The sequence below is a fragment of the Anolis sagrei genome, chromosome 3, assembly GCF_037176765.1.
Source record: "Anolis sagrei isolate rAnoSag1 chromosome 3, rAnoSag1.mat, whole genome shotgun sequence".
NCBI classification, from domain to species: Eukaryota; Metazoa; Chordata; class Lepidosauria; order Squamata; family Dactyloidae; genus Anolis; species Anolis sagrei.
The window spans coordinates 164,184,755-164,199,810 of NC_090023.1; the positions used below are offsets into that span (position 1 = coordinate 164,184,755).

At 43.0% G+C, this 15,056-nt stretch overlaps 1 protein-coding gene across 2 annotated transcripts in view; it reads left to right on the forward strand.

Moving 5' to 3' along the window:
- PHYHIPL (phytanoyl-CoA 2-hydroxylase interacting protein like) overlaps nucleotides 1–15,056 on the forward strand; it is a 193,338-nt gene that overhangs the window by 154,739 nt on the left and 23,543 nt on the right. For both annotated transcript variants that reach the window (XM_060768957.2, XM_060768956.2), the window contains one exon: nucleotides 1,529–1,725. In XM_060768957.2, the coding sequence (XP_060624940.1) occupies nucleotides 1,529–1,725 (197 nt within the window). The remainder of the gene's footprint in view (nucleotides 1–1,528; nucleotides 1,726–15,056) is intronic.

The following is a 15,056-nucleotide window of genomic DNA, read 5'->3' on the forward strand; positions in this document are numbered from 1 at the left end:
ACCTTGAATTGGGCTCGGTAGGTAAACGGCAGCCAATGGAGCTCCTTAAACAGGAGGGTTGACCTCTCTCTGTAAGGGGCGCCAGTTAACATCCTGGCCGCCACCCGTTGAACCAGTTGGAATTTCTGAGCCGTTTTCAAGGGCAGCCCCACGTAGAGCACATTACAGTAATCCAACCTGTTGAATAAAGTTTTTTCATTGCATTATCCTCACATTTCAGATTTTAAATTGAGGAAGGAGGGGTCAAAGTAGTGACACTAAATACTTGCATTGGGTTTCTAACTTTTCCGTGGACAAGAATACTTAAAACATGAACCTAGAAGCACCTGATCTTAAAAATGGATCTGAATGAAGTGTTAATTTCTCCCCAAAGTCACAGTGAAAAAAATAAGCCACCATGAAAATCCCAGATTGGGTGAAGCATGGTTGATCATATATGTGGCTAAAAAGTTTTAAGCCAACGGATAATAAAATAAGATTATTTTATCATCTTATTCTGATGAATGAATATATGGACTTGGCTTTACATTCCAGAATTCAACTTAGCTGTACTTCTATCCAGCCTATCTCCAATCCAAAACTTGAAAAAATTTGTTTGGGGTGAGGGATAGGCCAAATTTTATTTGTTGGTCCCAATGAGTTGGATCCGTTGAACCAGTTGTTGAATCAATACATTTGTACTTGAGTGGTTCGTATTCAAATACAAATTCTTGCTGTTTCTGGCCTCATCCTGCCTTTCTCTCTCTCTCTCTCTGGACCCTTCCAGACAGGATCTGATCACGAGTTTTCTTTTTATCCCAGATTATCTAGCAGTCGGACTCATATAATCCAGTTTAAAGCAGAAAACCTGGAAGGGTCTGTCTGGAAGGGTTCTTTTGAATTCTGGGCACCACAATTCAAGAGAGATATTGACAAGCTGGAATGTGTCCAGAGAAGGGTGACTAAAATGATCAAGGGTCTGGAGAACAAACCCTATGAGGAGCAGCTTAAGGAGCTGGGCATGTTTAGCCTGATGAAGAGAAGGCTGAGAGGAGATATGATAGCCATGTATAAATATGTGAGAGGAAGCCACAGGGAGGAGGGAGCTTGTTTACTGCTTCCATGGAGATTAGGACAAGAAACAATGGCTTCAAACTACAAGAGAGGAGATTCCATCTGAACATGAGGAAGAACTTCCTGACTGTGAGAGCCGTTCTCTGCCCCGGAGTGTGGTGGAGGCTCCTTCTTTGGAAGCTTTTAAACAGAGGCTGGATGGCCATCTGTCAGGGGTTATTCAAATGCAGTATTCCTGCTTCTTGGCAGGGGGTTGGACTGGATGGCCCATGAGGTCTCTTCCAACTCTTTGATTCTATGATTCTATGATTTTCCTCTTCCCTTCACTCTCTGCCTTTCTTTCCTCTACTTTATACTGCCACCTGAATTTTTAAATTCTAAAATGCCTTTTCATTTTCCAGAAAATGTATATTTGGTAATACATTCAAGTAACAGTCTTAATAATAGGGTCACCGTTTTTATTTTCTGCTTGTAGGAAATAAATCACAAGATAGTGGAATTGCAGAAATGGAAGAGCTTCCGGTTCCACACAACATCAAGATCAGCAACATCACCTGCGATTCGTTCAAGATTTCATGGGACATGGATTCCAAATCCAAGGAGCGCATCACTCACTACTTCATTGACCTAAACAAGAAAGAGAACAAGAATTCCAACAAATTTAAGCATAAGGTACACCTCATACAAGTTTCACTATAAGATTTTTGCTTGTGTGTTTTTTTTTATCTGAGGGATATTTTTTAACAAATGAGAAACTTCAATTGAATCCATGTTCAGTTTTTCACTGCAGTCTACAGTTTAGCAGTCTAAAGTATAGCAGTGGTTTAGTAATATTTGGGGGTATGGAAATTGTGTCTTCACTGTTTATGACCTGGACAACAACAAAATTAGGCCTCCACAGATTACAGCCTGGACAGCCACAGCTTACTTACTTAGACGATCCCTCGTTTTCCAAGGATGATTGTCTTCCAGTGTTCTTGTGTGTCCGTATGTGGCTGTGGAGCCCTATTCTTGCTCTGCATCTTCTTCCGCAGTGAGGCCATTGGTTTCCAGGTGGAAGGCGGTCTCGATCGGGATTGGCTTGACGCGCCTTCCTCTTGGCACACTTCTCCCTTTCACCCTCCATTCGTGCCTCTTCAAATTCTGCAGCACTGCTGGTCACAGCTGACCTCCAGCTGGAGCGGCCAAGGGCCAGGGCTTCCCAGTTCTCAGTGTCTATGCCAGAGTTTTTAAGGTTGGCTTTGAGCCCATCTTTAAATTTCTTTTCCTGTCCTCCAACATACCGTTTTCCATTCTTGAGTTTGAAGTAGAGCAACTGCTTTAGGAGACGGTGGTCGGGCATCCGGACAACGTGACCGGTCCAGCGGAGTTGATGGCGGAGGACCATTGCTTCAATGCTGGTGGTCTTTGCTTCTTCCAGCACACTGATGTTTGTCCGCCTGTCTTCCCAAGAAATTTGCAGGATTTTCCGGAGGCAGTGCTGATGGAATCGTTCCAAGAGTTCCATATGACGTCTGTAGACAGTCCACGTCTCACAGGCATATAGAAGGGTTGGGAGGACAATAGCTCTATAAACAAGCACCTTGGTCTCCCTACGGATGTCCCGGTCCTCAAACACTCTCTGCTTAATTTGGAAAAATGCTGCACTTGCCGAGCTCAGGCGGTGTTGTATTTCGGTGTCGATGTTGACTTTGGTGGACAGCCATAGCATAAGCAGAAGGAATGCAGCAATGACCTACTTATTCCTGATTAGCCCCTGACTGTTTACTGCTGGTAAAATGCAGAGGTGACTGTGTCACATATGACCGCATCAGAATCTGGTGTTGCCCATCAGGGGCACAGAGAACCCATCACCCCATGCACTGCATCGCTTGACTCACCCATTGCCCCATCCCACAAGGAGAAATGTTGGCTTCGCCCACTGATCTCAATTGAACATGGGAAGTCTCCCGTGTTGCTGTCTCAGTGGCATGCACTGGTTCGCCTTCCTTTTAATCATGGAGCCCCATTAGTAGTAGCTGTACATCATGAAATGAGTGGTGGTGGACTCCAGGAAAAAGCAAAGGTCGAATTTACCCCTGTCCAATGAAGTTGCCTACCCTGGATGGTGAGACACTACGTCTGTCATCTTCTGTAAAAAGCCTTGGTATTTTATTGGACCCTTTGCTCACAATGGAGGCCCAGGTCTCTGCTGTGAGCAGATCTGCATTTTTCCATCTGCGTCAAGCTAGGCGACTGGCTCCCTACCTATCTAGGAACGACCTGGCTATGGTGATCCAGGTGACGGTAATCTCGAGGCTTGACTACTGTAACGCCTTCTACATTGGCCTTCCTTTGTCAGTGATCTGGAAACTGAAACTGGTGCAAAATGCGGCGGCTCGTCTTCTCGCCGGGGTGCCGGTGAGGTGCCGTATCACCCCAATTCTACAACAGCTTACCGATTGAGTACCGGATTACTTTCAAGGCGCTGGTATTAACCTTTAAGGCCTTATATAGTCTGGGTCTGGTGTACCTGAGGGCCCGCTTATCCCCCTACCAACCCCAGAGATTACTTTGGTCCGAAGACCAAAATTTGCTTGAAGTCCCCAACATCCGGACTTATCATCTGTCCTCTACTAGGCAGAGGGCCTTCTCGATTGTGGCCCCTTATTTATGGAATGCCTTGCCAGTTGAAACCCGATCTATCCGAGACCTACTTGCTTTTCGGAAAGCCTGTAAAACCTTTCTCTTCCGACAAGCTTTTGATGGATGAATAACTCGGGACTATGTCTGTTCTTGTTTTTATTGTATTTTAAAGTTAATTGTATTGTTTTAATCTACTGCTGTAAACTGCTCCGAGAAAAATTGGGAGTAGCGGTATACAAGTCAAATAAATAAATAAAGTTGTTAGTCTGCACTGCTCTCTAAACTAACAAGCTGGCTTAAGTATCTTGAAGGAAGCTATATTGGTTCCATTGTTCAAGAAAGATTCACCTGACAGCCTTTTTGGCTTTTGTACAGAGTGAGGCAGCATAACTTCCTTTTTTTCAAAACTTAATAAAATCCATTGCATGAATCAGAAATTTTTATTTTTTTTATAATGAAGGCACATACCTAAAGTTTTGTTTTACGTAGTTTTGAAGATCAAATTAGGTAGGTGACGTCCCCCATTCTCCATACACAGAGTAAACCGATTTCTGGCATTTGTCATGACTCTTGCCAGCATAGCAGGCGTTATGTTGGCAATTTCTTCCTGGATCTGTTCTTCAAAAAACCCCATAGAAAAAGAATCACAAGGGGCCAAATCTGGAGAGCGGCTCAGTCACTCGAAACCCACTCAAAAAGTAGGCCTCAATGGCAAAAGCACGCTCCTCACTGTTCCAATTCATGATGGTGACTGAACTGTGTCAGGACAAAACTTTATACTCCTGCCTCTCGAATGAGACCACTAGCACTCTGCTACGTCTTCAACTGACTGAATGGCGCACATTAAAAAAAGGGAAGTTATGCTGCCTCACCCTGTATATAGAAAAGAGAGTGGATTCCATATTTTCCTTCACCTCAAGAACAGCATGTCTGACCCTATTTATGATCTGCTTGGGACTTAGTAAAGTTCTTGGTTTGATTTTATTATTATTATTATTATTATTATTATTGTTAAACTTTATTTGTACCCCGCTAGCATCTCCCGAAGGACGCGATGCGGCTTACAAAGGCCAAGGCCTCAACACAACAACAACGGACAATAACAATATAATGCAAAGCAAATTAAAAACATAAGCAATAACAAAAACTAAAACATTACACTATTACGCAATAAAACCAGGGCCGGGCCAATGAAGGGTACAGGTTTAAAAAGTGCTGGGTGTGAGAGGTGATATGTTTTGATTCTGGGCAAGTGCAATGTGCAGAGAGTCTTAAACTCTAATAAAGTGCTTCTGGGACGTAGTGCTGGGGTTATCCTATTCTGGAAAGGCACATCAGAATAGCCAGGTCTTCAAGTTCTTTCTAAAGACTGCCAACGTGGGTGCTAGTCTAATGTCTTTGGGGAGGGTGTTCCAAAGTCGGGGGCAACCACAGAGAAGGCCCTGTCCCTCGTCCCCACCAAACGCGCTTGCGACGAAGGTGAGATCGTGAGCAGGGCCTCTCCAGATGAACGGAGGGAGCGCGTGGGTTCATATACGGAGAGGCGGTCACGCAGGTAGGCAGGTCCCAAACCGTTTAGGGCTTTGTAGGTAAGCACCTGCACCTTGAATTGGGCTTGGTAGGTATATGGCAGCCAATGGAGCTCCTTAAACAGGAGGGTTGACCTCTCTCTGTAAGGATCGCCAGTTAACATCCTGGCCACCGCCCGTTGAACCAGTTGGAATTTCCAAGCCAATTTCAAGGGCAGCCCCACCTAGAGCGCATTACAATAATCCAATCTAGAGGTGACTAAGGCATGGACCACCCTGGCCAAATCAGCCTTTGCGAGGTACGGTCGCAGCTGGCGCACAAGTCTTAGTTGTGCACAACTAAGACTTGTGCGCCAGCTGCGATCGTACCTCGACCGTACCTCGTGATTTGATTGTATGTCCAGGACTCCAAAAGCTGAAGTGTGTGTAGCTCTAGACCTGAGGCAAGAACGTGGCCTGATCAGTGAGCTGAAGTGTATTTTTGCATGAGATGGTATGTGTTTGGATTGCAGTATTCAGCTCTGTAGTTCATGTCATGTTCAGTGGGAAGGAAAATAATGTTGTTTGAAAGATTGGTGGCAGCTCATCCATAACCCATGTGAGAAGGTCAGCATCTCATAGTCAATACAGAGTTGTTAAATTCTGGTGAGCATCCACAGTTTTATAAGGAAAACGGAACTTCATACCGTGCTGTCTCCATACAATTCTGAGCACATGATGAGAGATTGTATAGGAAAGGAAGAAAAAACAGCACATAGATAGGAAGTTCTTAGGGATGGATAGAGCCATGTCGGATAACTCATTACTCGTAATAATTTCGCTAAACTTGCCTTTTTGAAGCGATTTCAAAGCATTTTAAAAACCTGGAAGTCTCTTTGCCCTTCCTAAGCTGTTGCCTGCCGTGCCTGGCTGCCTGCCTGCTTGGCTGGCCGGGCAGTGGGCAGCCTGCCTTGCCACTTGTGTGTTGTTGCTGTTAGGGTTTGGGATAGGTGGGCACCGCAATGGTAGTGGGTGCGTGAGTGGTGTGGGTGGGAGGAGCAACACAGAGGAACCAAAGCACCCACTCCAACATTTTTAAAAGCCAACATTGTAGCTGGTCTATCTAGCCTCTGTGTTTTTTTTAGATTGCGTTGCACATTGCCTCAAAAAAACTAAATCTCCCATCAATTCAAGCCACTCTTTGAACACAAACTCTCCTTCCTAAAGTAGTGAAATCAACTTCCAAGGCAAAAAAAGGCAAGGCTGTTTGTTATTTTCTTTGTTTGCTGTGAGTTGCCTAAAAAGACACTACAAATCCCATACTTTCATGCCTATATTTTCCTAACTTGTGAAATCAGCTCACAAGGCCCTAAAAGCTCTCAGGGCTGTTTGTTTTTTCTTTGATTGCTGTGCATTGCCTAGAAAGATACTACAAACCCCATAGCCAGGGGTGGCTCAACCCATTATGCAAAGTAAGCATTTGCAGTATAGTTGATTTTGCCCAGGGGCGCTCTTGAGGCGCTCTTGGGGAAAAAAGACCTTGACATATGCGAGTTGTAGTTACTGGGATGTCTAGTTCACCAAAAATCAAAGAGCATTCTGAACTCCACCAATGATGGAATTGAACCAAATATGGCACACAGAACTCCCACAACGAATAGAAAATATATATCAGTGATTGGTTTGGGGGGGGGGGGCAAAATACTGTTTGCTTACCGTTGAAAATTACCTAGCGCCGCCTCTGCCCATAGTTTCATGCCTATACTTCCCTAACTTGTGAGATCAGCTCACAAGGCCCCAAAAGCTCTCAGGGCTGTTTGTTTTTCTTTGATGGCTGTGCATTGTCTAGAAAGATACTACAAATCCCATACTTTCACGCTTTTACTTCCCTAACATGTGAAATCAGCTCACAAGGCCCCAAAAGCTCTCAGGGCTGTTTGGTTTTTCTTCTTCTTTGATTGCTGTGCGTTGCCTAGAAAGATACTACAAACCCCATAGTTTCATGCCGATACTTTCCTAACTTGTGAAATCAGCTCACAAGGCCCCAAAAGCTCTCAGGGCTGTTTGGTTCTTCTTCTTTGATTGCTGTGCATTGCCTAGAAAGATACTACAAATCCCATACTTTCAATCGTATACTTTTCCAGTACCTTTTGCTGTTTTTTGCGTATTGCGCAATCGCGTCCCCAATTAACAAAGCGATTCGGAAATTTTGGAAATTTTGGAAAGTTCCGAATTTTTCAGAAAAATTCAGAATTTAATTCCGATTTGAGCCATCAGTGCCCCCTACATCTGAAATTAGTTTTGAACCATTTTTTTAATCAACCAAGCCTAGTAGTTCTAGTATCCTTAGTTTTTCTGAATACACTAGTACCTATGTCCTTTGGCTTAGTTTACTCTCTCTCTCTCTCTCTCTCTCTCTCTCTCTCTCTCTCTCTCTATATATATATATATATATATAGTGCGTGTGTGTGTGTATAGTGTGTGTGTGTGTGTATATATATATATATATATATAGTAAATTAAGATATATATGCTCTGTGCATAATGAGTACCTTAAAAACAAAAGAACCAATGAACGAAATCACACCAAATTTGGCAAAAAAAAAAATGTCTCACAACACAAGGAGTGACCATCACTCAAAAATTATGAATTTGTCATTTGGGAGTTGTAGTTGCTGGGATTTAAGTTCACCTACAATCAAAGAGCATTCTGAACTCCACCAATGATGGAATTGAACCCAACATGGCACAAAGGACTCCCATGACCAACAGAAAATACTGGAAGAGTTTGGTGGGCATTGATCTTGAGTTTGGGACTTGTAGTTCACCTACACCCAGAGAGCACTGTGGACTTGAACAATGATGGATCTGGACCAAACTTGGCACAAATATTCCATATGCCCAAATATGAACACAGATGGAGTTTGGGGAAGATAGACCTTCATATTTGGGAGTTGTAGTTGCTGGGATTTATAGTTCACCTGCAATCAAAGAGCATTCTGAACCCCACCAACGACAGAATTGGGGCAAACTTACCACACAGAACCCCCATGACCAACAGAAAATACTTGAGACCATCCAGTCCAACTCCCTTCACCAGGGCAAGAAGACGTAACCAAAGCCCCCCTGACAGAGAGCCATCTAGCCATAGATATATATAATTCACACACACAGAGATAAAGTATTATAGATTTGAAAGGGACTCCTAAACATGGACAATGATATGTTGCATGTTCCAGAGTAGGCAAGCCAGACAATCTCTACATCAACACTGTCAAAGAAACATCAAGAAATACTGTTTACTCACAAGCATAAAGGCATTACACATATTAGAAACCAGCACTTTCTAATTACTTTATTTTCCAAATCACCAGACTGGGCCACAGCAACGCGTGGCTGGAGACCGCTAGTATATATATATATAGACAAAAGGCATACAAAATTCCCCCTTTTTGTAAAAGGAGCAACTAAAAATATCCCGGACCAGTAATTTGTGTATGAATTGACAAGCATATCAATTTTCCTATTGATTCCGGCTAAAGAGTTACATCTTTTGCTCGTGCTATACATGGATTTTTTTTTTCCTTTGAAGTGATAGGTTTCAAGGGAAGGTGTGAATTAAAAAGAAAAGCTATTAAAAGAAGGGTGTCGAACATTCACCCTACAAGTACTTCAAAGAGATGAAACCCACAACTTAATCTTGTAGCAAAATAGGTATTTTGAAGAGAGGGTAAAAACAACATCAAAAGAAACCCAAACAAAACAAAACAAAACAAATAAATAAATAACTATGCATGGCACTGTCAACATCAAATCAATGGCTGTTCTAAAATGGTGTTGCTCATTTGCTTCAGCAATGCAGACATCTCTTAGGTGATCCCTCATTGTCTGAGTGGGATAGTCTTTCAAGATCAGTGTACTTGTGGTGGGTCCGTAGATTACTGTGGAACCCTATTCTTGATCTGCATCTACAAAACCCTATATGGTTCCGGCCCAGCGTATCTGTCCGAATGCATCTCCTTCTACGTCCCGCCTCGGAGTTTAAGATCTTCTGGGGAGGCACTGCTCTCAGCTGCACCTCTATCACAAGTGAGATTGGTGGGGACGAGGAGCAGGGCCTTTTCGGTGGTGGCCCCTCATCTGTGGAACTCAATCCCCGGGGAAATTAGGTCATCGACATCCCTCCTCTCCTTTAGAAGGAAATTAAAAACATGGATTTGGGACCATGTGGAATTTGAATTTACGGACTCTGAGCTGGTAAACGTTGAGCACTAGATTGTTTTAGGGATTGTGATGTATAATGGATTGTTTTAATTGTTTTAATTACTGTTTATATGTTTTATTTTTTACCTTGTTGTTGTGCTGGCATCGAATTGTGCCTTTTTGTAAGCCGCCCTGAGTTCCCCCTCAGGGGTTGAGAAGGGCGGGGTAGAAGTGTGAGAAATAAATAAATAAATAAATTCTCCTGCGGTGAGGGCATTGGTTTCCAGGTGGAAGACGGTCCCGGTCAAGGTTGGCTTGATGTGCTTTCCTCTTGGCATGTTTCTCTCTTTCGCCCTCTATTCATGCCTCTTCAGATTCTACAGCACTGCTGGTCACAGCTGACCTCCAGCTGGAGCGCTCACGGGCCAGGGCTTCCCAGTTCTCATTGTCTATACTAGAGTTTTTAAGGTTGGCTTTGAGCCCATCTTTAAATCTCTTTTCCTGCCCACCAGCATTCCATTTTCTGTTCTTGAGTTTGGAGCAACTACTTTGGGAGACGGTGGTCGGACATCCGGACAACGTAGCCAGTCCAGTGGAGTTGATGGCAGAGGACCATCGCTTCAATGCTGGTGATCTTTGCTTCTTCCAGCACGTTGACGTTTGTCTGCCTGTCTTCTCAAGAGATTTGCAGGATTTTCCAAAGAGCAGCTGCTTTGGGAAATGGTGGTCAGGCATCCAGACTATGTGGCCGGTCCAGCGGAGTTGATGGCGGAGGACCATCGCTTCAATGCTTCTTCCAGCATGCTGACATTTGTCCGCTTGTCTATCCAAGAGATTTGCAGGATTTTCTGAAGGCAGCGCTGATGGAATCGTTCCAGGAGTTGCCTAGAATAATAATAATAATAATAATAATAATAATAATAATAATAATAATAATAATGCAGACATATGCTCTGGCAATACTGAGTCCCGTTCCAGCCATACAGAACCTAACCCCAACACTGACATGAATCTGGATGATCATGGCTCACATAGGATTTCCATGTGCAAATGGGAATCCCACAAAGCTCTAGGTTGAGATGATTTGTTCCAGTGATGTGTCATCCATAGCTCAAGGATTTCCGCAGCATTAAAAAACCCCAGCCTGACTCTAATCATAGACGTGAAAGGATTATGCTGAAGTGTATAAATATGTACAAAATGTATTTAAGAGTCCATAATGCAGCAATAAATCCTAAAATAATTTGGAGCTCACCATGCAGAAAGCCTACCAATGTAGAGAGACAGCATGCTGTCATGATTGGGATGCTGGACAGGGTCTTAGGAGATTTGTGTAGTAGCCCTCCTGAGTCAGGAAACTGGTTGGATGACCTTGGTCCCTTCCTCTCTCCCCTTCAAATTCTCTAGCTATCTGACGTACATCAGAGGTTGTTGCAAAGATAAAGTGGAGGAGAAGAACATATGCCCCTGTGGACTCATTAGTGGAATGGTGATATGTAAATGTAACAAAAAAGACATAATCCTTCAAATCTCTTTCAAGACTTTTCCAAAAAGAGACACATTTGTACAATGTAAAAAGGGAAGTATGCTATAGAACAGTGTTTCCCAACCTTCCTAATTCCATGACCCCTTAATCCAGTTCCTCACGTTGGGGTGACCCCCAACCATAACATTCTGTTCATCACTACTTCATAACTGTAATTTTGCTACTGTTATGAATCGTCATGTTAATATCCAATATGCAAGATGTATTTTCACTCACTGGACCAAATCTGGCACAAATATCCCATATGCCCAAATTTGAATACTGGTGGAGTTGGAGGGGGGTTGATTTTGTCATTTGGGAGTTGTAGTTGCTGGGATTTATAGTTCACCCCTACAATCAAAGAGCATTCTGAGCATTCCAATGATGGAAATGAACAAAACTTGGTACACAGAACTCCCATGGCCAAGAGAAAATAATGGAAGGGTTTGGTGGGCATTGGCCTTGTGTTTTGGAGTTGTAGTTCAGCTACATTCAGAGAGTACTGTAAACTCAAACAATGATGGATCTGGACCAAACTTGGCACGAATACTCGATTTGCCCAAATGTGAACACTGGTGGAGTTTGGAGAAAATAGACCTTGCCATTTGGGAGTTGTAGTTGCTGTGATTTATAGTTCACTTACAATCAAAGAGCATTCTGAACTTCACCAATGAGAGAATTGGGCCAAACTTCCCACACAGAACCCCCATGACCAACAGAAAATACTGTGTTTTCTGATGGTCTGTTGGGGTTCAGCCTGCGTGTGAACCTGAACCTGATTCTCTGATTCCTGAACCTGATTCTCTGATTCCTGAACCTGAACCTGATTCTCTGATTGTTTGTCCTGATGTTACTGAACATGTATTTTTTTTTCCTGATGGTAATGAAAGTGTTGATACTGAGGTCAGTGGCTTGGAAAGTGAAACTGCACATTCCGATGAGAATTCTGCAGAGCCAAGCGCTGATAGCTCTCCAGAGGAGTTAGCACCTGGCTTCCTTAATGAGGATAGAAAAAGATAGATTTGGAAAAACAGGAGTGAATCGCAGAGTCTGCAAAGGTCAAGCAGATTAAGGGAAAGGGAAACACAGACTTCAAAGCCTGGAGGCATGTCACGAAACAGTTTCTTCAATTTTAAGTGCCTTTCACCGGATTGTCTCGTTAGATCAGGCATCGTTTAGACTGAGGCATTACCTTGGCAGATTTCCCGTTTCTCATGGCCTACATCCCAAGAGGCTTCTAGTTCTCCAAGGACGGTTAGTGGTTTGCTAACAGTTTCCAGGTTTTTACAGTGTGGCTTTTGGAATTTTGATCAAGTTCATGGATATTCTTGACTGCTGAATTTTACTGTGGCTTTTGACTTTGCATTTTCTTCTATTTTGTAACTATTTTTCATCAATAAAAAGGGATTGTTTTTCCCACAGTTTAGTGTGGTGGTTTGTTATCTAATGGTCTTGTTCCCTGCTCTGGGTTGCAACATGGTCTTTGGTGACCCCTCACCCCCCCCCCCCCCGGCATGCCGACCCCCAGGTTGAGAAACACTGCTATAGAAGGTCTATATAGGAAGACATTCCATAGCATTGAGGTGATCTTAATGTATTGCTGTTGGTGCCTTCAAGTTTTTTGTGGTCTGTGATGACACTAAAATGAATCTGCTACAGGATTCTATTTGCAAGATTTGTTCAGAGGGGTTTTGCCATTGTCTTCCTTTGTGTCTGAGAAGTATGACTTGTTCGAGATCACCCAAGAGGTTTCCATGGCTAAGTGGAGACTCAATCCTTGGACTCCCAGGGTCATTGTCTAACACTCAAACCACCACACTGAATTGGTTTTAATCTCTGGTACGCAGTCAAGTTGTATTAGAAGGAGATATTGAGAACATAGTACTTAATGAAAACTCATAATAGGGTAATTTTGGGGATCTACAAGTCCTAAAGTATGTGGGTTTTTATGGATAAGCATTATCATGAGTTGTTCCAAGAAACAAACTGGCAGCCAGTGGTTGATATTAACAGGACTGAAAACACTCTTAATTCTTCATTTCCGTTATGAGGTAGACAAACATATTAGGTTAATGAATTGCAATGGAACTGGAATCTATCAGAGATATTTTAGCATTCTCCTTACTCTAGCCGTTCTATTCACTACCAAATAGGATTAGAATGTGGATTAATTATGCTTAATACTACTACCAAGCCCACTGTAAAGAACATTATAAATCCAGAAATGCTACCACCACTTGCTAAGTAGTTATTAGTATTCAGATATTTTGGTGCAGTGGTGCTGTTCGGCTGAGGCTATGTCTACATGGACCAAATAATATGGACTCACCATATAGCTTCTGCAGGGGTCCAAATGAGACGTGGCTGGATTTGCAGCAGACGGGCTGCGTCCAGCTGTTAATGTGGCTCAAGGGGAAACAGGATTTACTCTGGAGCTTCCAGGAAGCTCTGGACTAATCCCAGAGTTTTGAAGGTGGCCTAATTCACAGGCCACACCTTCAACATACTGTATTTTCTGGCATATAGGACTACTTTTTAACCCAAGAAAATCTTCTCAAAAGTCAGGGGACGTCTTATACACTGGGAGTAGACTTATATGCTGTGAGTAGTCTTATACGCTAGGAGTAGTCTTATATGCCGGCAGTCATCTTCTAGAGCGGGTGCAGAAACTTCCAATCTGGATTGGAGAATCTGTGGTTGCTGTATATGGTGGGGGGAGCTCAAAGATGTCAGTGGCCACGGCCTTGCTGTATGAAAGCATTAAGGGTGACACTGTACAAGTACAGTAGAAGAAAATCCATTCATCAGGATTCATGGACAATGCGGTCCTGATGGTGAGGTGAAGGGGCACCTCACCGGGAAGATGTAAGTGAAGGGCGGAGCAAGCTTCAGGTGTCCGGGGCACCCGGGGTATGGAAAAAAGAGATAGAGTGGCCCTTGGCCCAGAAAATCACACCTCTTTTACCTGTCTGGCCCGCCCTTGTATCCTATTACTGTACCTCCTCCTCTGCCTCTCAGATTTCGCTCCTGAAGACTGCAGTGCAGCGGTGCAAGTGCGCATGTGCGAAATCTGAGAGGCAGAGAAAGAGGTACAGTAATAGGAAAATTACCAAATTGAAATCAAATCTGATGGGTTTTTTTAAATTTTATTTGTTGTACATAGGAAGAGGGGTAGTCTTATACGGTGAGTATATCCCAAACTCTATATTTTAACTGGAAAAGTTGGGGGTCATCTTATATGCCCAGTCGTCTTATACGCCGGAATATACGGTACTTCACTGCTGCAGCAGCATCTACAAGCTTGGGAGAGTTTGTGAAAGGGTATTGTAATCAATTGAAATTCAAATGCAAAAATACACACAGATCATTACCTTAAGTATGGCTGGCTATCCATACATTGTTGGGTGGTACCCAGTGCAGAATTTACACACAAGGTAAGTAAGCCGCTGTTCAGGGCCCCAAAATATCAATGTTTATTTGTTTTTGAACATTTCTTTTATCTTATGAGGTGTCTCATTTCAAATAATGCTCACAATAATACATTTTCCTATAAGTTCTATTAACCATGACATGCTTTAGGGCTTCAGTAGGTCTTAATCTGGTCCTGGTGATGAGACAGACATTCTTACACTGTTGAGCTGCTTAACATATGTAGTACAAAAGCTTTTGTCCCTATTGAGGCCACAAGAGATAGAGTTGCTCCACTTGATGATTTCTTGTAAAGCCGGAATCCTGTTATAGAAAGTGGAAGACCTGCAATCAGGGGGCAAAACAGAAGGTAACATTAAAGAAATGCCGCCATCTGATTTTCTTTATTTTCTCAAATTTATAGCGTTGCAGACTCAGAGTATGCAATATTGAAAATTTAAATTTGCCGTGTTCACATTTTATTGGTCAACTAGCCGTCCCCTGCCACGTATTGCTGCGACCCACATGGGGGTTCTGTGTAGGAGGTTTGGCCCAATTCTATCGTTCGTGAGGTTCAGAGTGCTCTGTGATTGTAACTACAGTTGCAACTACAACTCCCTAATGTCAAGAGTCTATTTTCCCCCAAACTCTACCAGTGTTCACATTTGAGCATATTGAATCTTTCTGTAGAGTTTGGTCCAGATCCATCATTGTTTGAGTCCACAGTGATCTCT